The 20,812-nt window shown below is 34.6% G+C and overlaps 4 protein-coding genes across 8 annotated transcripts; 1 reads left to right on the forward strand and 3 right to left on the reverse strand.

The window, feature by feature from the left end:
* Window positions 1-304: 304 nt before the first annotated feature.
* On the reverse strand, window positions 305-5,352 carry LOC101208893 (chromo domain-containing protein LHP1). 4 transcript variants are annotated; one of them, XM_031887553.1, is made up of 7 exons: window positions 4,658-5,352; window positions 4,464-4,489; window positions 4,279-4,365; window positions 3,362-4,156; window positions 1,598-1,658; window positions 1,432-1,497; window positions 305-986 (listed from the first exon to the last, which is right to left on the reverse strand). In XM_031887553.1, exons 1-6 carry the CDS (start codon window positions 5,003-5,005, stop codon window positions 1,450-1,452), a joined length of 1,365 nt encoding a protein of 454 aa, XP_031743413.1. In that variant the 5' UTR covers window positions 5,006-5,352; the 3' UTR covers window positions 305-986; window positions 1,432-1,449. The 4 variants fall into 4 exon arrangements, 3 of the variants coding, with proteins under 3 accessions (XP_031743413.1, XP_031743414.1, XP_004145010.1); XR_004217519.1 differs by having other exon boundaries at window positions 319-628; window positions 719-1,497; window positions 4,658-5,351; XM_031887554.1 differs by having other exon boundaries at window positions 319-1,497; window positions 3,362-3,736; window positions 3,827-4,156.
* A 1,104-nt stretch (window positions 5,353-6,456) lies between these two features.
* LOC101212602 (RNA polymerase sigma factor sigB) lies at window positions 6,457-11,217 on the reverse strand. Its single transcript, XM_004153981.3, has 6 exons — window positions 10,764-11,217; window positions 8,624-9,393; window positions 7,702-7,932; window positions 7,451-7,591; window positions 7,071-7,271; window positions 6,457-6,981 (listed from the first exon to the last, which is right to left on the reverse strand). Exons 1-6 carry the CDS (start codon window positions 10,879-10,881, stop codon window positions 6,700-6,702), a joined length of 1,743 nt encoding a protein of 580 aa, XP_004154029.1. The 5' UTR covers window positions 10,882-11,217; the 3' UTR covers window positions 6,457-6,699.
* A 1,281-nt stretch (window positions 11,218-12,498) lies between these two features.
* LOC101212838 (upstream activation factor subunit UAF30) lies at window positions 12,499-14,704 on the forward strand. Of its 2 annotated transcripts, none has more exons than XM_004153982.3 (2): window positions 12,499-12,914; window positions 14,238-14,704. In XM_004153982.3, the coding sequence occupies exons 1-2, from the start codon at window positions 12,600-12,602 to the stop codon at window positions 14,361-14,363; spliced, it is 441 nt and encodes a 146-aa protein (XP_004154030.1). In that variant the 5' UTR covers window positions 12,499-12,599; the 3' UTR covers window positions 14,364-14,704. The 2 variants fall into 2 exon arrangements, with proteins under 2 accessions (XP_004154030.1, XP_031743273.1); XM_031887413.1 differs by having other exon boundaries at window positions 12,517-12,914; window positions 14,184-14,321.
* A 215-nt stretch (window positions 14,705-14,919) lies between these two features.
* LOC101213079 lies at window positions 14,920-18,281 on the reverse strand. The gene is made up of 7 exons (XM_004153983.3): window positions 18,051-18,281; window positions 17,780-17,955; window positions 17,636-17,688; window positions 16,899-17,013; window positions 16,308-16,430; window positions 15,615-15,792; window positions 14,920-15,428 (listed from the first exon to the last, which is right to left on the reverse strand). The coding sequence occupies exons 1-7, from the start codon at window positions 18,153-18,155 to the stop codon at window positions 15,243-15,245; spliced, it is 936 nt and encodes a 311-aa protein (XP_004154031.1). The 5' UTR covers window positions 18,156-18,281; the 3' UTR covers window positions 14,920-15,242.
* Between the last annotated feature and the right edge of the window lie 2,531 nt (window positions 18,282-20,812).

Raw genomic sequence — 20,812 nt, forward strand, 5'->3', positions numbered from 1 at the left:
CGTACCTAAATTTATAATTTTTTTTAAAAAAAAAAACATAAAGACTCATTATTAGACCAAAAATTGAAAATTTTGAAATTTATTGTACACATAATTGAAAGCGTAATGATTTTTTTTAACAGATAAAACTTAATCATAACATTCTCTACAAAAATGGAGGTGCAAAAGAGCATAAGGAATAAAGTTACAAACTTGAACAAAAGAGAAAAGGCCCACTTGAGGGACTAAACAATTGAAAGCAAAATTGAAAACTTATTAAACAATTTTGAAGGTCAGTTATTACCCAATAGAAACCACTCTAAAGTTCAAGGATAAAGCTTGTAAATTACTCTTTATTATATGCTTTTATTAACATTTTATCCAATGAATCATCAGATCAACCTTTGATGTTGATGAGAAAAACTAAAAATGAAACTCAAATATATCTCAAAGTAAACCTTACAAAAGCTATAATGGTGTGTAGATCCTTCACTCCAATTGTAAAACTTCATTCCCTTTACTCTGAAAACAAGCATCTCATATGTTTCGTAAAATTAATTCTCATCTTCCAAATTCAAGCTCTCAAAGCCCCTACACACATAGATAGAACTATGCTTTGTCCAATAAACCATCTTGGCCTTACATTAGCCTACATATTTTAACCCCACAATGAACATTCACTTAAATAAAAACCATACCAGAAAAGTAATCCAAGATCTGAGTGAGAAAGAGAGACTACCAGTTGCTTTAAACATTTCAAATTGCAGTGTCGCCTGGGTTGAGAGGGAAGACGAGAAAGAGGAAACCGCTAAGCAGGACACAATATTTGAGAACTAAAATGCCATACTAGCCTGAAGCTTAACATTCACCATGACTGCAAAGTTTCATTGCTAGCACAAGCAAAGAACGCCAGTTGATTCTTCTAGTTGTGTAAATAACATATACGGTTGATTCTCCATCTCTAACAAAAAATTTGCTCTTTTATGGGTAAACTTCGACATGATTTCCTTGAATGCGCCAAAATGAATGGAAAACCCTCAAGAAAACATAGGATCGCATCTTTCTCGAACTTCAGAAGAAAAATTATTATATATATGCAATCAACATAACTATGGCATTGACTCCCTAAGGACCCTTCCAAAGGTTATAATCAATTCTATTCATTGCTAAACAAGTGCATTGATTGCAAGGAGATTGAAACAGAAAGGTAATATGTACAAAACCTAGAACAAGACAGTTACTTAAAAAACATTAATTTCATCATTGTAATCCTCTTACTTCTAATCTCTGTTCTGCACAGCCTGACCGTAGATGAAAGGATACTGTTATGGCTAAATATTTGTAGACCTTGCTTAATCATCTCCTTACTAATCGATCTTGAGCACCAAGAGGCAGTACAAATGGATCTAAAGTGTAAATAATTAACAAAATAGGGATCCTGATAAGTCGTACCGTTCATAGATCTGCAATTTATGATCTGGTAGTATAGCGTAGATGTTGCTCATAGAAGTTGATCAACTGATTTTAGTTAACACAACAGTTAGAATCGAAGGAAAAACTATGAGCATTGTTAAAGGCAGTTCAAAAGTATAATACAGTGAAGAACAAAACCAATTACCAATAGGGGATTGATAGCCTTGAGAAATTTGTTGTCAACCACCACTTCTGTTCCATCAGACCTAAAATATCGAAAAGAAAAAAAAAATTGTCATTTCGTAATGGAAGAGACTGACACAAGATTTTTGTTTTCATCCATAAACGTCAAAAACACAGGGCTCCCAAGACTGGTTGGTTTATGTCGATAACAATCTTGAGAGATATATTTCAAAGGAGTCATACTTACATGTTTTTAGTTTCCACAGTAATCAGAAATCAGTTTCCCGACTCAATGATGCATAACAATTTTCATGTACCAGAGTATGGAATATACAGTAGCATGAATATTTAGTTCAAAAATTATTTTAGAAATGTTTATTTTATTTCAAAAGTAAACACAAAAGGTTCAACCAGAAAATATAGTATTTAGAAAAGAGCCTGATATTGTATATGTGTTTTTTAAAGACTGCCGGATATATTTTGACCAGGTGTTTTAGAAGATGAATGTTCTTTAGATAGAATTTTGGAAATTACAAGTTCACACCTGAACTTTGCATTCTGTGTCTACTTTCTTTTTTTGATGAACGCCAAGTTCAGAGATCAAAGAGAAAACTCCAACGTTAAAGGACTAAATTTGTTAATTAACCTAGAATCTTTTAGGACCTAATACATATTAATCATTTGGCTAATTGAACATCTATGCAAGACAAACACTATGCACAAAATGTTAAACGGCTGAAAATTGTTTCAATTAAATAAGATATAACCCCATGCGTTCAAATGGTAGTGATCATCTCCTTAGAATGTTAGTTTAGTGTTTCCTAATACTGGTAGTATGGCCTATGAGATTAACCAAGGTGTGCCATTGCCATCTCATGCTTAAGCTTTATACTTAACTCCTCCCTCCCCCTCAAAATAAATAAATAAATAAATAAATCTAGCAATGTGAAAAATGTCAAATTTCGAATTTACTCATTTTAAATCCAAAGACACTAACTTTCCAATCAAATAATCCACACACACCACAGAAAGGAAACAAGACACAAGCAAATATATTTTCTGGTTAAGAGGTACATGAAAAAACATGTCCAAAATTGAAATGCTTAACATGCAAGAAAAACCTCAAAACTAATGATTCAGAAGAAACTAATAGTTGGTACCCAAGTTACGTGGCTGGAATCAACAATCTCATTTACTCTTAAACCATATAATAACTAACATTTTCTCCAAGATATACAAAAACAGAAACTAATCTCTTTCAGACATTCACATGCAAGCAGAGCAGTATTCTATATCACATACTCAGAGTTAATAAATTGTGTGCTTAATAGAGGATATCTGTAATAAACTAAATGGATTCAAAGGTGAAAAACCAAAGCTAAGATGGCCTTGGTTCCATCTTTTTAGTATCAGTTTCAGTATTGGTCTTGAAAGTTTCTCAAACCGATATGCTAGATTTGGCCAAAAATGACCTGCTTACCTATTAAAAGATATCCTTTACTTTTGAAAGAACTAAAAAATGTCTCAATTTGATTCTCTCTCTCTCTCTCTCTTTAAATGAGGTTATACATATTTGGCAACGCATGAAATGGAAACTGAAGTTTTGTATTCATCCTACGACCTCATGGCTTATAGAATAGGGTTGAAATTAAAAGTTTACAAACTTCGCATCCACAGTCAGAAAAAATGGGGATCCTACTTCTAATGGATAGTCCTACGGATAAATCCTCCGGACCCTAGAAAGTTGATTTACCATAAATGAAAAGGAAAGACAAAGATGACATACCTCATGGCCACAAAAGTTACCAACACATCCTGCATGTTGTTTGACACAGAAGCTGAATACCCTAACGGTTTAATAATCTTGGTGATACTCATTTCGTTTCTGGCGTCATCAGTCTTGTTATTACGACTTAAACTTTCTCCATGATATCCAGAATTCTCAACCCCTATCGGTTCCACTCTGGCACCAGATTCTACAACAGCTAATGTCAATTCTGCATTTTGAGACCTAGGCAGTGCAGATAAAGTTGAATCATGTCTAAACCTTCTAACTGAACCAGACTTCCTTCTCCTAGCCCCAGTGCACCGATTATCAGTAACTGGTTCCACAAAGGCACCTTTAGAAAGACCAGCTGCAGAGCCATTGTTCTCTGTTGCCCTGGAATCTTGAAAATTGATTACATGCTTATCGGTAATGGCTATATTTGTTAATACTGTTGCCTTAAGCTCACTGAGTTTAGGGTCATACTCATGTTCATCTTTCTTCCATTCAGATCGTTGAGTAGCTTTCCTGCCCATATTATCAATATCGGTTTGCTTGCCTCTTTCAATAGCAGTTACATCTCCATTCTTTTCTCCTTCGTGATTATAAACTAGTGATTGTGAATGAGCATGAGGATTAGTCAAGCTAGACATGTTTAAAGGAGCAGAGGGCAGACGTTGATCAACAACACTGATTTCAACATCTGTGACATTGTAAGCTGAAAAACTGCCTCGCTGCTGGTGCTGCCTTTTCTTGGTTTGAGTATGAACAACCCCATGTTTTCGCTTCCGTTTCCGCTGTTTTCCCGTCATTAAACTTCATAAAGGAAATCAAAGTTCAACAGCATTATAGCATAGACTATCACCATAGCATGCCAAATAATGCTTCCTCAAGCTACCAACAAAATAACGCTGAAGTAAATAAAAGAGAATAAATACCTCTGTTCGAACGCCTCGATGAAATCTGAACATGTATGGAGATTCTCCAAGGGCTCCCAAGTATTAGCCGTCTCCGGCCAGCCACGCCTTCAGGAAAGCTTGGTTTGGTTAGTAATCTGAGCTATCACGTTCAAGCTCAAAGAAACCAAGGTAAATGAACAACAGAGTTGAGATGAGACAATTACCATTTGATCAAGTACTGAAGCTGGCCCTGTTTTCCCAATCAATCATTCCCATAGCAAAGCAGCACAATAAGAAATCCCCAAAATCAGTAAATGTACAAACTTTCATAAACCGATCATTCTCACAATCCGAATGAAAAAAAGCTAAACTATAAATAACGAAACTAGAAAGCCAAAGTAGAAGTAAAATTGAATACCTTACGAACCCTTTTTCGACGAATTGCTTCAATTTCATAAAACCCATCATCGAGATTAGTTCTCTGAGAAGCAAAAGCAGCCTCATCTCCATCCTGTTCATCTTCTTCATCCCCTTCGCCATCATCATCATCAACCTCTTCTAGGTTTTGATCTTGATGGGTCTCTGTCAAATGGGAATTCGAAGGCTCAGAGCCATTAATGGGTTTGTTGTTGATGTTCACATTCGCGTAATCCGAGTTGCCTCCATGAACTTCACCACTATCCATGGCGTCCTGAATTGAACCCACAGCAACCTCCATTGAAGGGCTTGAACTTTTCTTCCTCCCTACTCCCCCTTTGAATTTCATCCTAAAACCCTCTCTCTAAAAAATACACATGCTCACAGAATTTTATTTTTCCAAAACGAAGACAAATGTCACTACAAAAGGGAGCTGAGACTGAATAGCCTGAGCTGCCGCATTTATAAACTTTCCCCCCTTTCTATATGAATCGTATATTGAAATTCCCAATTTTCTGCCAAAATCAAATATGGGTTTCTTCCTCTCTTTCCAAACTTCCAGTCCTTTCCTTCTTGAGGTTCAAGGCGGTTATACTTTGATTTTGTTGGTGGAACAAATTGTAGATTACGATGATATAGCGTGAATTGAAAGGAGAAATTACTTGATTTTCTCTCTCTCCGTTTGATAACTACTGAATCAACTTTGTGTTTGAGATTTATATTCCGTCACACTAGGGCCATGTTAACAAATTTGTAAACAAAATTAGTTAAATTTCACTACTCATAAATGTAATCGAATTGCGCTTTTCTACTTTCATAAATTTTGTCTAATTTATAATTAACACTATAGTTGGATTGCAACTTTGAACTCTACAGTGGTACGAATGTATAACAAATAAGCAACATCAAACATAATCACCTTAATCTATTTTTAAATTAACATTAATTCATTCTATTGCACCTAAACATTTATTTTATTATTTATTTTTTAAATGAGAAGGAATATTATGTAATAATCTTTATATCTTTTGAGGTATCCAAGAGGAAGCTTATACTAATTTGACTAAGATAGACTCTCTTTGGCATCTAATAGTTTAACTAAAAAGAAGTCTTTTTTATAATTCCTATTCTTAACATCGTGGCTAACTGAACACATTAAAGATATATAGTCTCATTCTTAATAATATCATCTTGGAGTAAGAAGTTCAAATTATTACTTTTGCATAATTCTTTTGAAATAGGTGTACTAATACAAAATAAATAAATAAATAAGAGTAAAAGAACATGTTAACAACTTCTTTCAAAATACAAGAACTAGATGAACACGAGATTATAACTTATAAATATGTTAGAGAAAGTACTTTTAACTTGTAAACTTTAGACAAAACAATATAAAAATATTGAGCCTACTAAACTGTAACTTTGGGTAGGTAAAAGTAGATTATAGTTAGAAAATTGAAGGGTAACAACTTGTTGAAAGAACCATCTAAAATTATAGTCAAAATCAAAAAACAAAAATTTTAAAATTACTTTTTGTTTTCAATATTTCATTGGTGTTTTGAAAACATCCCTAAAAATAGATAAGAAAACAACAAAACTCATTGTTGGATGTAGTGTGTAGAAGCCAAATAATTTTGTAGAAGTAGTTGTTGTAATAACATCATTTTGATTGAGACTCCTTTATAGTTTAGCCAAAGGGTATATATACACCCAATTATTTGAAGTTTCCAGTTATGAGATTCAATAAATGGGCAAAAGAACCTAGAAATTTTAACACAGCACTAATAATATACGTCACAATTAGTAATTAAGATAAATTTCTTGATTGAAAATTGAATTATGTATGAACAGAAAAAGTACCTAACATTCTGTAAACAATCAGATATTACTCTATCCTGAAATGAAAAAAGATCACAATAATATATGTTACAGAAAAAAGGAAAAGAAAATAAAGAAAGAAAAAGCCTTGTTTAAGCCTCATATCAGATGAGATAATAAATTACTTTTGGAGGAATCTAACTCTTGAAATCTGATGGAGACTCATCATGACATCACATACTGCTGCAAATGTTTAGTTCTCTTCTTGTTTTTGAGTTTTCTGAATGCACATGATTCAATTTGTCTAATTCTTTCCCTACTTACACCCATTATTTCTCCTATTTCTTGCAATGTTTTCATCCTCCCATCTTCCATCCCAAACCTCCATCTAATTACTTGTTTCTCTCTCGGGTTAAGGGAGTCGAGTACCTTTTCGAGGTCCTGTTTCATGAATTGTTTTATCAACATATCTTCACAAGTTTCTGCTTCCGGGTCAGAAATGACTTCCTGGTAAAGAGCATGAAAATCAAATAGGTCAAAGATGGTGATATTGCCATGAGAAACGGGAAAAGGAACTGAGTAGCAATAAGACGGACCGATGGTTTGAGATTTTGGTTTATTCCGATTTTCTGCTCCAAGGATCTGGGTGCTTTTGGAGTCATTAGTACTGCAGCAAGCCTCTTCATCGAAAGCCCGGCTGCTTCAGCAATTTCTTTGTCATCGGGATGTCTGCCATTTTCATGTAATAATTGCTTTCTAGCCTCCTTCACCCTATAAGTTGCTTCCACCATGTGAAACTGCCCATTCATCAACGTTGATTATTGGAGAAGTTTGAGGAATGAAATCTCTTCAATTAGCAAGTTATTTTGGACTTCCATAGGTTAATTTTTTTCTCCCTACTTCCATAATGAATTTGTTTCTCTTCAAAGTAATTTATTGTCTTTTACTAAACAAATGCTGGGAAAAAGAAACATACTGGCAAGCGAATAGTCCTGGACTGATCAGAAAGAAACTTTCGAACTGCTTGCTTTATCCACCAATGAGCATAGGTTGAAAACTTGAAGCCTTTTGATGCATCAAACTTCTCCGCACCTCGTACAAGGCCTCGACATCCTTCCTGCACGTTAAAACACAAGCAATGAGTAATTCGAAATTAAAGCAAGACATTCATAATTTCGGTTTCCATTCATAAGCATTTTGCCTGGTATGCAACGACAAAAGAAGTACCTGAACTAGATCTTGCAGATTCATCCCAGCTCCCTGATAATTTTTTGCAATCGATATGACAAGACGAATATTGCTTTTTATCATTTTGTCTTTACAAAGAGTACCATAATTTAGACGCTTCCTCAGTGTCCTTTGATTGACTCCCGCAGCAGCTGCCCACTGTGCAAAGGTTGGTTCATTCCCATACCGTTCTCCAAGCTCCTCCTGAAGCCGTTCCAGTTTCAGTAAATCCTGGATTAGGAAATAGTTGGAGCAAATATCAGAAATCAAACGAAAGCATGGAATATAAGAAATAAATCAGGATATTAAAATTAACCCAAAATCACCATCTAAGAGCCACTGGTGTTGATCATTGATCAATAGCATCAATCTATGTATTCCATTAGAGGAATCAAATTCAAGATAGGAAACTAAAATTAGATTCTATTTAGTCGCTGGATCAGATAACTTATTGGAAGTTTTAACGAACATAATAGTGTGATCAGTATCCTTAAACTAATACCACCATGCCCGGGACTTTTCACTGAGGTTTGTCTGCATATCTTCTTCAAAAATGAAGAAAACTACTAGGCTGTACAAAAAACAGAATAAAGCTAAATTTATTTTGGGTGGGTTGAGTATATCCACTTCACTTGCTTCACCTTTTCTATTCCCAATTTTTCTTGAAAATTTTATCCAAATGAGATGGATTATAAAAAGTACTTGAAATAATGTTTCTTGGTTACAAACTAACAAATCCAGATTTGGTATCAACTGTAAAATTGAGTTCTTATCTTACAGCTGAATTTACTAAAGGCATAAATGCGTTGATTTAATTAGATTTTTACTGGCAGATCAATGTTAACTTTCTAATGCAGTGTGGTCTTTGATCCTGTTAGAAAGACACGATTGTAGGAAATAGTTCAATGACTGAAAAGCAAACCTGAATTCCTTCTGACAGTTCAAGTTCTTCAGTTGCAGTAAGAAGTCTAGAAGTGTTAGTAGTTGCTCTTAAATAACGCAATGGGTCAGAGTAGTCCACTTCTTGTACAGAATTGCGCTTCTTCCGGCTGCTAGAACCAGACTTGAACGATAGTACACTAGTAACAGTCTTCTCTGCTGCTCTAGTTCTTCTCGCTTTCCTTTCTGTTTGACGTTTTGACTTTACAGTTATACTCTCAGAGAGTTCATCCTGTAAAAGTTCAAGTTCTTCTGATGTTGGCTCCATATCATCAGATTCTGTTGTGCTGGGTTCCAGAGCATCGCCTTCCATGGGGCGTTTATTAACTCCAACCGGTTCTCCTATTATATCAGCCCTTTCTGATTCCATAAATTGAGCCCATTTGAAATGTAAAGCATCAGGTTTGGGAGAAGATTGAGATTTTGTTCCTGCTCTGGAAGAGTTGATATTGTTAGCCAGAAGAGCTGCATCCCTTGCAACCTTGACAGCTGCTTTTGCAAGAGTAACAGCTTCAGCTGCGGCAGCTGCTATTGAAGCCTCCTCACTGGTAAGAAGTGTAGAGGCCAGACTCGATTCAACTGCACCTAAATAGGATCTTAGTCTTTCCACAGAGACTGAGTCGGTGTTAGTATCAAAAGGAGGCAATTTAAGTCGGTCCACATCGAGTGTTGTAGCTGTTCCGGTCGATGTTGGTGGTGATGCTGCAGACAAGATACATTGTGTCCTTAAACTATGAGGATCTCTCACTTTAGCTGCATGGTTAGAAAATTTATAAGAAAAGGTTCTCAATAAAAATCTGTCACCCTGAATGAACTTCTTGATTATAGACTTAAGTCTGTTTGGACCGCCTTCTAAATGCTTAAAAAAGTATTTTCAAGAGGAAAAAATGTCTTTAAGCAGTAAAAATGTCAAATCCAAACAATCCCTTGGTAAAGATGGATCATCAATATAATCATCCACTAAAACTTTAATCATACAGTCAGTTGTTTTAAGAGTGTTTCACATAAAAGTAGAAATTGACACACAAAACCATATCGCTTCTTGCTCTATCATCATATGGAGCAAAAATAGTTCCAAATTTCATATACTTGAGACTTTCCTTACTTACTGCTGTAGATAAGAGATACCAACTCAAGACCATGCAATAAAATGTTCAAAGAGAACAAAAGAATATAGCTCAACTAGCATACAATCGACCAAGAGGTTTGTGTTTCAAATATCTCTACCACCGCTAATGTATTAAAAAATAATAGATGGTGGAGATGGGGTGGGAGGAAATTTCTAAAAAGAGAAAGGAGGTCTTTGATTGGTCTTCACGAGTTCCAAAGTTAAGTCTGAATTTTTTTCTGCATTGTTGGATACCTTGTGTGTGACTATAATTGATCTGTTACCGACAGAGCTACACCTTGCTAACATCTGCTCAACTACTATTATATACATCATTAATGATAATTTGGGTGTTATTCTAAACTGCTAAAAACATATACTTTCAACCTAAGAGATCAAAGGTTTGAATCTCTCCACTCCACCTCACATGTTATTGAACTAAAAACCAATGATAATTTGGATAAAGTATATACTAATTGAATGACTGGTTTAATAAACTACTTTCATCGTTATTTTTCCTTCGCGTATCTTTTTGTTTTTTACTATAATTTTTTTTCTCTGAAAATTGGATTGGACATATTTCCCAAATCACTCCATTGGGCACCCATAACACAGCCTAGTAGTTCAGTAGAAAGAAGAACATTCTGTCATTTAAAACAAACTTACACAATACTATTTGAAAATGTAAATTTCAATTTCAATCATATTCAAACACAAAAACTACATCGATATCAGCACCATCTGAGAAATGGTTTGATGTAAACTAGAACTTAGATGCCTAACAACCACATTTGTAAAGCTTCGCGCCACCTAAAACAAAGAATCTCAGGACAGAAATTCAAACAATGCAACTAAACAACTTGAAGATATGGCTGAACTTAGCAACTAGTCACAGCCCATTTTACCCCAGCTCGACAATTAAGCAACCCCCTAAAACACCAAAACCCCATTTGAAGAACACAGGAAAAAAAGGTAAAGAAAGAGCGAATGAGGGAGAGAAAACAAGAATACTCACTGTAACTGGAATAAGCAGTAGGAAGAAAGGAATGATGGTGAGAATAATTAGCCGCGGTCTTGAATTGGATTGAGAATGTTTCAGGATGGCACTTGAATTGGGGAAGTAAACACGACATCGCCCTGCTGATGTTGTTCTTCTTCGAGCTCCAACTGGATTTCTGTTACTCAGCAACTGTGGCGTACATAAATGAAGGCATTCAAAAATGAAGTACCCAAAAGGGGAAATGCGGTGCATAAGAAAAGGGTTTCATCGGGAGCTTGAAAAATGAAGATTGATGAAAGGTTTCAAAGATGGGGAATTGAGTTGATTGGTGAAGAAGAAGAAGCAATGGAGAAATGGGTTGAGAGAGGAAGAGGAGTGGAGAAGAAAACTTGTGTTGGTAAATTGGCATTTGGAGGTTTTGTTGATAAAACAATGGATAAGACTTGAAAGAGAGAACGGCCACTTTGCCTCTCTCCAACTTATTTATCACATTCACACCCAAACGTAATTTACAAAAAAAAAGGAATTTTACACAATCTTTCCTTAAAAAAAATCAAATTCATTTCATTCATAAAGAAAGGGTTCATTTTACTTTCAATAAATAAAATCTGTAGTATTTTTATCATAAATTTTGAAAATATTCTCATATATATATATAATTTATATTTAAACAATAATCAACCAAAACTTAATGAAATGTCTTATATTAGATTCAAATTGAACAAGTTCTTAATAATAAAAAGAATGATATTTTAACCTAGGATTTTATTATTTATTTATTAAATTTAATAACTATTAGATTGTAAGTGGTATATCTTAACTAGTTTTACTTATATAATTACATTTATTATTAATAACATTTGGTTATTCAAGTTATTTTTTCTTTTTAGTATTTATTAATGCATTAAAATTTATATCAATTATAATAGATTATAAAGACGATAACACGAACAAAATCCAAAGATTTAATCATTAGGTACTATTAAATATTTGATCTGTTCGTATAAAAATTACACGCATTAACTAGTAAAATGATTTAAATATATGACCTTTTGGTATAATTTTTTTAAAAAAATGTCTTCAAATTTGGACATTTTTATCCTTTTTGTATTTGTTTATATTCTATTTTAATATATATTTTTCTATTTACCAAACATCTTTCATGATAGAGAGATAATTCATTTGTTGTGTAGAGATAAAATACATTTAATATCAATAATATTTTTCATTTTCATGAGAGAAAAAAATGACATTTAATAAGTTTTTTCATTTTTCATTTCGTTTCTCCTATTGATTTTTTATATTGTGTGAGATATTAAGTGGTTTATTTTTAAAATGTTATAATCAATATATTAAATATATGGTAAATATATTTGATATGTACTCAAATACAACGGATTTTTCTAGCCCATTCATAATTATTTTAAATTAAACCTTTGAAGATTATATTGCATGTTTGCAAATATTATAAACAATATACGATAAATATATTTCAAATATACCCAAATAGTTTGAAAGTTGAGATACGATGAGAGAGTTTTGAGCGAATTGGAGATGAGAGGAAGAGGGAAGAGGGAAGATGAAAGGATTTTTTGGAAAGAGAGGAAATATTTGAAAAAATGTTTAAACTTTAAACACAAAATTGGGAGAGAGAGAACGAGGAATGAAGAGAAGAGAAGAGAAGAGAAGAGGGAACGGGGGAGGACGGCCCATTTAGACTGGGCGGCCCAATTCCTTCAGCTCATTCTCAGTTTAAAAGCTCTCGTTCTCCATTTCTTTCGTAGTTTCAGCGTAAGTCGAGCGTAAGCGGGCAGAAACCCTAGCACTAACCGTCGTCTTCATCGGACCAAAATGGCCTCAGGTCTTAGCAATGGCACCAGGTTCTTCAAAGGCTGCAGAACTCTCTTAGATTCTCTCAAATCCACCACTCAAGCTTACTCTTCTACTCCTGGGGTCTCTTCCAAGAGTACCCTAAAACCCTCAACTGCTGCCGTTTCGGGCCAAAAGTCGAAACCCGCACCAAAGAAAGTGGCGAATCCTTCGGGCGGGCTTTTGAAAACCCAGAAAGTTTCTCCGACTCTCGCTGGCTTCCTCGGCCAGTCCGAGATTGCGCGCACTGAAGCCGTCAAGCAAATATGGGTGTACATCAAGCTGAATAACCTCCAGGTTACTTTTATTTCTCTTTTGTTCTAACCGATGTGGCTACTTTTTTACTGTTGTTTTTCTACCTTCTTTGCTGCAATCTTTTCGTTTGCGTTGTTATTTTAACTTAACCTAGAACTTGAGGTTTTGGGTGTGGTGTTCATTCGTAGTTTATCAAATGTTAGTTCTCTGGGAAGCCGAATCTCTCTTTCAGTCCTCAGTTGCTCAATTGAAGGTTTCTGAATTTTAAAACTAGGTTAAAGTATAGGCGAACCCCACTATTCTTGAATCAAATAATATATATACCTGTTCGCAAGTTTCAATTGCCTTGAATAATGAGCAAGCTATTCTGGTGGTGAATGCATTTATTCAGCAGTGTCGTTTAAGGATTGAATGCTACTGTCTGAGCTTTTCTTTTCACATGAATTCGGGTTTGAGCTCCGCTTTGACAAAGTTGGCTGCTTCATAGGGAGAACCTTCTAAAAAAATTACTTTTGAGTATAAATACTTCATCGAAGTTCATGAAAGGCCAAACGAGGATTTTCTGTCTCTTAATCAAATGAAATAGATGTCTTGGCTACGAGTTTCTCAAGGGCGTGAGGGGAATATGCATTCAACAGAAAAAAGCTTGAGCTTCTCTCATATTGCCCTATAGTATGTTTTTTTTCTTGGAAACAGCATGGAAGTGAGCCACTTTTAGCTTGTCTTTGCTCATCATTTGACATTGTGGTAAATGTATCAATATATTGAGGGTGTTGAGTGGTTGGAACAGGAGTTGTCTCGTGTCTGCCACACCCAGAACAATCAGTCAAATTTTATCTAATGGGTGTGTCAGATTAAGTATTCTATTAATGGGGTTAACTGTAGAGATTAAGGGGACACTTCGGCTCCAACCTCAAGTGGGTTTTATAGGTCATCCCATGTTTAGGACTCCAATAATAATATTTATGGTTTTTGGCATGGTATATAAGATTAATCTAGACTACACACCAAATACATACTATTATAACTAGGATATTAACTAATTCAGTGTCTCACACCCTTCTTAAAGGGTATTTGGACCAAAAATGTTTGGGAGCAAAAGCTAGGCAACATGGAGTTGTGAATTCCACTACTTGTTTGGCAAAGGAGTTAGCAGGGGCCTCACAACTAAAAAAAACATTGGTGTTATGGCTTGTTGACTTCTCTTACTGTGGGTTCTAGGAGTTCACAAATTTCTTAATTTCATATCTACTTGGACCACTGGGTGAAATTAGAATTTGACATAGTATTAATCTTTTTTCTGTTTTTTAGAGTTTGGAGGACTTTGCTGATTGATACACATGTATATAACCTTTTGGTATGCAGAACCCAACTGATAAGAGGCAGATCATTTGTGATGCAAAGCTGAAGGCTATATTTGGTGGAAGAGAAAAAGTGGGAATGCTTGAGATTCCAAAATTTCTATCCATTCATTTTGTGAAATCTGGTTAACCTAAGCTTTCTGTGCATGCTATTCTTAGCTGTTCTAATACCTCTCTTCCAAATCCTTGACGGTGTCTTGTGATGTCTTGTTAGGTTTCGTGATGTCTTGTTAGGTTTTGTTTGGCTGTCCTATGACACCACCTTCACTTTTTGGTTTTACTCTGATTTAGGGAGAGGGTGTTTCTTGTTTAGAAATTGTTGACCATTAGTGTTTTATAATTAATTAATGTATCTTTTCTGTCTAAATTTTACCTTTTTCAGGATTCGTAGTTTTTCTAATCTAAATTTGTAGACTTGGGAAAGTATTATATTCGCTTTGAGAATTTGATTTGGATTCTCTTGAAGCTCAATCAGGTTGACAGAAGTTCGCACCTATTTCATATACACATATATATGACTTTAAAATAATTTTGAAAAAGTAATTATCATTATGGACTTAAAATTGACATTAGTCAAGGGAAATGCAATTTATTGGTAGGTTGAATGGGAGCTCAATGATATTGAAAAGATTTGAAGAAAATTATGTTTCTAAATGGATATGCAAAGTAGCGTCTGAAATTCGAACTTACATAACAACACTAGAAATAATAATAATGATTTAAGTGAACCAATCCTAGAGGCAAGTTTACATTTTTCAAATTTGTTTTTGAAATCGTAATTCAAGAATTCCCAACTTTTAGGACTAGCCTTAGATCATCATAAACAAAGGTATACCAAAAGAAAACAATTGTTACTAACCGTATATAGGTGAGTAAGATTTTGAGGCTTGATGTCATAATTTCAAGCAAGTTGAATTACACTAATGTTGGTAGCCGTGTAGCAAGGATGAATGGAATAAAAAAAATTGAATATTATTAATTTCAGAGTGACTAGGAGGGGTAACAAGATTTAATGGAGAAGATGATGAACCCATTGATCAAGAATAGCAGGGGAACCATACCAGGGTCTCAATTCATCATCAGATCCAACAGGAGAATGATAGACTCCATCAAAACTAATGTTGAGTGCTCCCTCCAAATGAGCTGACACTTCTGGAACAACCCCATCTCCCCATACCTCACTCTCCCCACACACCTGATCCAAAGCCAAACATGCACAAACATTATTTTAATTTTGTATTCAACTTATGAACAAGGATATTCAAAACTTCTGACTTTATGATTGATCACTATCTTAACAAGTTAAAATGGTCAAGTTCACACATTAGATTTTAATACAACACATTCATATCTTGTTTTGAATGTACTTCATTTTGATTACCTGCTTGTATCCTTGCCCGACAAAGCGAGCGCGTAGTGATGTCGTCGTTGAGTCAGTTGAGTTGCTAGTGTTGTTTGTGATAGCTAGCTCTGGAGTCGGTTGGTTGCTGGAGATAGAAGCAGCTGCAAGAATGGTGTTTGCATCTGAGTTACCAAACAAGCGAGAACCTTGGATGTACCTGCATTTGGTCGTGGTTGACTCATAGTTCACCGTATATATTCACAAGTTGAATTTAAGGAGTAAAAACTGAAGTTTAACATAGTTGTTCTTATTTATAATCCATCTGATTTTCATTAATATTTGGAACGCTTTTCATTTATTTTTGAAAACAAACCTTTATCTCTTCTTCACATTCACGAGTAACCCTGTAATACATTTTCTTCCCCATTTTTTCCTAACGTCTCTCCAACTTATGTTCTCTCAAGCTCCTGTTTTTCTCATTCTCTTGGACTTCTCTCTGTGGCATATCTAACTCAAAGTTTCTTTAACTTATCTCCTCTCTCTACATATAGTTCCAACTACTTCTCTTTTCATCCTCACAGCATATCTTCCTTTCCTCACTCTAACTTTTCCTTTTAAAAACAAAATTGAAAACATAAAATATGTCCAAGGCTATATTTTCACCTAAGGATGCAACAGATAGAATTCTTCAGCAAAGAAAACAGAAAATGAGGTCTCAAAGTTTCCACTTACCTTCCAGCTATACATACAAATTTCAATTCAGGATTGTACCCAGCTTTCGAGCAATTTTTGTCCACATAATTCAGAAGCCCCCTCGTCTGGTCAATCACTCCAGGCACACCTTTTGGAGGCGGCCTAAGAAAGATCCACTGTTTTATTTTCTGGTATTTAAACATGAAAATTTCACAAAGCTCGAGATAATAGGAAACAACAGGACATTCAGTCAAGCATGTGATCCATCATTCTAATGAAAAATGTTTATTTATGTGATATAGGTACATTTAAGTTTCATTTTGGTCCATAAACTTGGAAAATATTGATTTAGCTATTGAATTCTTAGAAAAAGTTATCGTTTTAGTCTTCTTTATTGTCATACCGCTAATATCCAACTCCACCTAATGTTTGCCTTTGCTAACCTAAACAACTTCATTAAACAACATAACATCAAAGAGTAAAATAATTATGTTTAAGAAAGCTTAAAGTATAACATGAAAAAATTTAAAGTTCATCAACCTAAATAAAATTATCCTGAAAGTTTGTGAACTAAAAAGAAGCTTTAAACTTCAAGAAGAAATTTGAGATTCAAGACAAATATTAACTTACAGGTGAGGAGTTCCAAGAGTCAGCAACATGGAAATTTGAGATATACCAAATTCTTCCATGTAAACTCGTGCAAGCCATCCGCCTGCTGAGTGCCCGATCAAGGATAAAGTCCCACCTAAAGATTGAGATAATTCCATCTTAAGGAACTGCAATACACTGTGACTGGTGTGAATTTGTAGATGAAAGCAAAAATTCATGAAGGACAGCAAAAAAAGAGTAAGAAGAGGAAAACAACATTAGTTGAGCATTGACATAAAATTCTGTCGTATCATTTTCCCATCTTTTCCTAGTATACAAACCAATATGCTTACTATTTACTTTCCACTTCCAAGATCTATCACGGAATGCCAAGCCGTTGATTTAAATTATGCATAATTGAATGATGTTTTGCTATGTACTATACTGAAAAGCATAGTACTCATGACTAATAATGCTCTTTTGGCAAGTCTTATGGAGTCATTAGCATTCAATGGCATTTTTTCCACCATTTCAGTTCAGCAAGTAAATGTCTGTTCCTTGACATAGTTTAACTGCAGAGGATCAAATTGGAACTGTTTGTATTATTGAAAAATTGTCCCAATCTACTTCATTGCACCAATTTCCTGTAATTTACGTACATTAATCCGTGCATATTGATAGTTTTAAAACAAAATTCCAATAGAGTCTAAATTGGATCATCAAATACAAATAAATATAAAAAAGCAGAGCGAACAAAGAAGAAGAAATGAGACAAATACCTTGAGCTAACTCCTTGGCTTCTTGGATTGCCTCATCTGTTTTCTTTAGATACCTGCTCACCAGCTTAAGCAACGATGCAGTTAATCCAACAGATTCCAAACCAAAAAAATCCCTAACTCACACCTAAACGACAGTGGAAGTACCAATCTAGGACAGGGCGAGGACGGAGAGTACCGCGCCAGTAATTAGGATCAAGCAATCCAGCAGCATTTCTCAGCCAGTCAATTCTAGACACTTTAACAACCACAGAGTGAACACCATGCCGCTCTTTCAAAAGAAGCCTCAATTTATCATAATCACCCGAGTTGTTCCCCAAACCCTGTAAAACACAACACAAAACAAAACTGAAATAAACTCTGTCGATGTAATCCGAAATTTGAAATTGAAACGGAAAGAGAAAGAGAGTAGCGTTACCGGAAGGATGACGGCAGGGCGGAGGGAGCAGGAAAACTGAGAATGAGAAGAAGAGTGGAATGAGGGCTTCAAATGTAGAGGTGAAAAGGAAACCGCCATTGCCATGGATGAAAATTTATCCACAGAATTTGTAGCTCTTTGTTGATGGCGCGAGTGAATTGGGCAGTAAGAGGAACAAACGCCCTATCTGGTGGGAAAATTGAGAGAGGTGTCATTTGTTTTCACCTCAAATCCAAGTAATGTAATATCAAAAGAAATAAGGAACCATAATTTAATAATAAGGAAACATATTTTTAAACATTTTTTAAAATAGTCAAATAAATTAAACCATTTATAAAATTAATTTTAGATTCAAATATAGTTGATAACATATCAATTGGAAAATTAATTTCTCTTTTTAAAATTAAAAGTGAGTATATTTAATATATAAAACTTTTGTTAAGAAGAAAAATTAAAAATTGGAAATTGGGATTAAAACGGAGGAAAATAGCAAATTTTACAAAATATTTACAACCTATAGTGAATTATATCACTAATATATACTATACTGATAGAATTATCTGCGATAAAATTTAAAATTTTACATTAACTTGTAAAATAATCAAAATAAATAAGTTCTTTAATAAAAAAATAATCAAAATAAATAAGATCTTTAAGGATAAAATAATCAAATTAAAATTGAAAAAGTAACTGAAACATACCATGTTAATTTAAAATAGGAAAATTTAAAATTCGATATAGTCATGGACATTTTTGTTAATATTTTTTAAAATAACAAAAAATATTCCGAATGAGAAAATTTAGACTCGGTGAATTTGAAATCAAATCACTTTTATGAAGGTTTTTGCAAAACAAATGTTTGAGATCTACTCAATTTTCTCTCACTCTCAAACAAATACCAAAAAGCAATGAAAACTTTAGTTTCCCATGAGTGTAATATGATCTTTTGAACATTAACATGTAAAACAAGTAGTAGACCACCTTTTAGCCTAATCTAGAAGATGATCATCGGCTACAAACCTCAACAACAAGGCTAACACACCAGCTCTTACTGCATATTTCCTTGGGGTATTTCTTTTTGTTTTTTACTATAATTTCTTCATCTGAAAATTGGATTGGACATATTTCCCAATCACTTCATGGGACACTCACTAACAAAATACTATTTGAAAAGATACAGAGTTAAGTTTCAATAACCGTGCATATTCAAACACAATTAACAATATCGATATCAGCGCCGTCCGATAAATGATTTAATGTATACCAAAGCTTAGATGCCTAACAAACCACACATTTATAAAGCCAGTTTACACCACCTAATACAAAGAATCTCTTGACAGAAATTCAAGCAATGCAACTCAAAAACTTGAATATATGGCTGAGCTTAGCTAGTGATCACAACCCATTTTGCCCCAGTTCGTCCATTAAGCAACCCAAGACACCAAAACCCCATTTGAGCAGCACAGAACAAAAGGTTAAAGAGAATAAGAAGAGGGAATGAGAGAGCAAAACAAAAACGCTCACTGTAACTGGAATTAGCAGTGGAAAGAAATGAATGTTGGGTGAGAAGAGTTAGCCGCGGTCTTGAATTAGATATGTTCGGAATGTTTCAGGATGACACTTGAATTGGGGAAGTAAACACGACATCGCCCTGTTGATGTTGTTCGTTCTTCGAGTTCCAACTGGGTTTCTGTTACTCTGCAACTATGGTAGACATAAATGAAGGCATTAAAAAATGAATTAAGTACCCTGAAGGGGAAATGTGGTGCATAGAAAAGGGTTTCATTGGGAGCTTGAAAAATGAAAATTGATGAAAGGTTTCAAAGATGGGGAATTGGGTTGATTGGTGAAGAAGAAGCAATGGAAAATGGTAAATTGGCATTTGGAGGTATTGTTGATAAAACAATGGAAGAAAACAATATACAGCCTCCATTTCAACCAATATTTAAGCGGAGTACTGATTTCAAAGGCATGTTTATATTTTCCAAATTAGTTTTTGAGGATATAATGGAAGAATTCATAATTGCTAGCGTTAGCTTTAACACACACACTCCTAATTTTTATTATTGTAAATTAGCCATAAATGGGAGAATTGGAGATCGATGGCATAACTTCAGACAAGTTGAATTACACTCGTGCTTGGAAGCTAAAAATGTACGTAACAAGTTAAACTTATACACTTATGTTGGTAGCTAAATTTGTACATATAGCAACGTAGCAAGGATGAATGGAATGAAAAAAAATTGAATATTATTAATTTGAGAGTGACTAGGAGAGCAACAAGATTCAATGGAGAAGATGATGAACCCATTGATCAAGAATAGTTGGGGAACCATACCAGAGTCTCAATTCATCATCAGATCCAACAGCGGAATGATAGACTACACCGGAGCTACTGTTGAGAGCTCCTCCAAATGAGCTGACTCCTCCGGGACCGGAACCACCCCATCTCCCCATACCTCACTCTCCGATCCCCACACACCTGATTCAAAGCCAGACATGCACAAACATTGTTTTTCTTTATGTTTGTATTCAACTTGTGAAAAAGGGGATACAAACTCCTGACATTATTATCAATTACTATCTTAACCAAGTCCAAATGCTCAAGTTCACATATTTCATTTTGATTACATGCTCGTATCCTTGTCCGACAAAGCTAGCGGGTAGTGACGTCGTGATTGTGTTAGTTGAGTTCTCTTTTCTCTCTATATCTAATTTTCCCACAACAACTACTCTTTTCATCTTCCCAGCATCTCTTCCTT

Source organism: Cucumis sativus, chromosome 6 (genome assembly GCF_000004075.3).
Source record: "Cucumis sativus cultivar 9930 chromosome 6, Cucumber_9930_V3, whole genome shotgun sequence".
Classification (NCBI taxonomy): domain Eukaryota; kingdom Viridiplantae; phylum Streptophyta; class Magnoliopsida; order Cucurbitales; family Cucurbitaceae; genus Cucumis; species Cucumis sativus.

What these genes read in the sequence shown, in the direction of transcription:
- LOC101213079 (XM_004153983.3), bottom strand. Translation starts at nt 18,155, where the DNA reads ATGGCAATGGCGGTTTCCTTTTCACCTCTACATTTGAAGCCCTCATTC. An exon ending in AGCCAAGGAGTTAGCTCAAG is followed by an intron (nt 17,014 to 17,635) that starts GTATTTGTCTCA and finishes CTCAATCTTTAG; the next exon opens with GTGGGACTTTATCCTTGATC. An exon ending in TTTGTATGTATAGCTGGAAG is followed by an intron (nt 15,793 to 16,307) that starts GTAAGTGGAAAC and finishes GACCAAATGCAG; the next exon opens with GTACATCCAAGGTTCTCGCT.
- LOC101208893 (XM_031887553.1), bottom strand. Translation starts at nt 5,005, where the DNA reads ATGAAATTCAAAGGGGGAGTAGGGAGGAAGAAAAGTTCAAGCCCTTCA. An exon ending in CTTCAGTACTTGATCAAATG is followed by an intron (nt 4,366 to 4,463) that starts GTAATTGTCTCA and finishes GCTTTCCTGAAG; the next exon opens with GCGTGGCTGGCCGGAGACGG. An exon ending in AGGCTATCAATCCCCTATTG is followed by an intron (nt 1,498 to 1,597) that starts GTAATTGGTTTT and finishes AACTAAAATCAG; the next exon opens with TTGATCAACTTCTATGAGCA.
- LOC101212838 (XM_004153982.3), top strand. Translation starts at nt 12,600, where the DNA reads ATGGCCTCAGGTCTTAGCAATGGCACCAGGTTCTTCAAAGGCTGCAGA. An exon ending in TCAAGCTGAATAACCTCCAG is followed by an intron (nt 12,915 to 14,237) that starts GTTACTTTTATT and finishes TTTGGTATGCAG; the next exon opens with AACCCAACTGATAAGAGGCA.
- LOC101212602 (XM_004153981.3), bottom strand. Translation starts at nt 10,881, where the DNA reads ATGTCGTGTTTACTTCCCCAATTCAAGTGCCATCCTGAAACATTCTCA. An exon ending in TACTGCTTATTCCAGTTACA is followed by an intron (nt 9,394 to 10,763) that starts GTGAGTATTCTT and finishes CTAACCATGCAG; the next exon opens with CTAAAGTGAGAGATCCTCAT. An exon ending in ACCAAAATCTCAAACCATCG is followed by an intron (nt 6,982 to 7,070) that starts GTCCGTCTTATT and finishes GCTCTTTACCAG; the next exon opens with GAAGTCATTTCTGACCCGGA.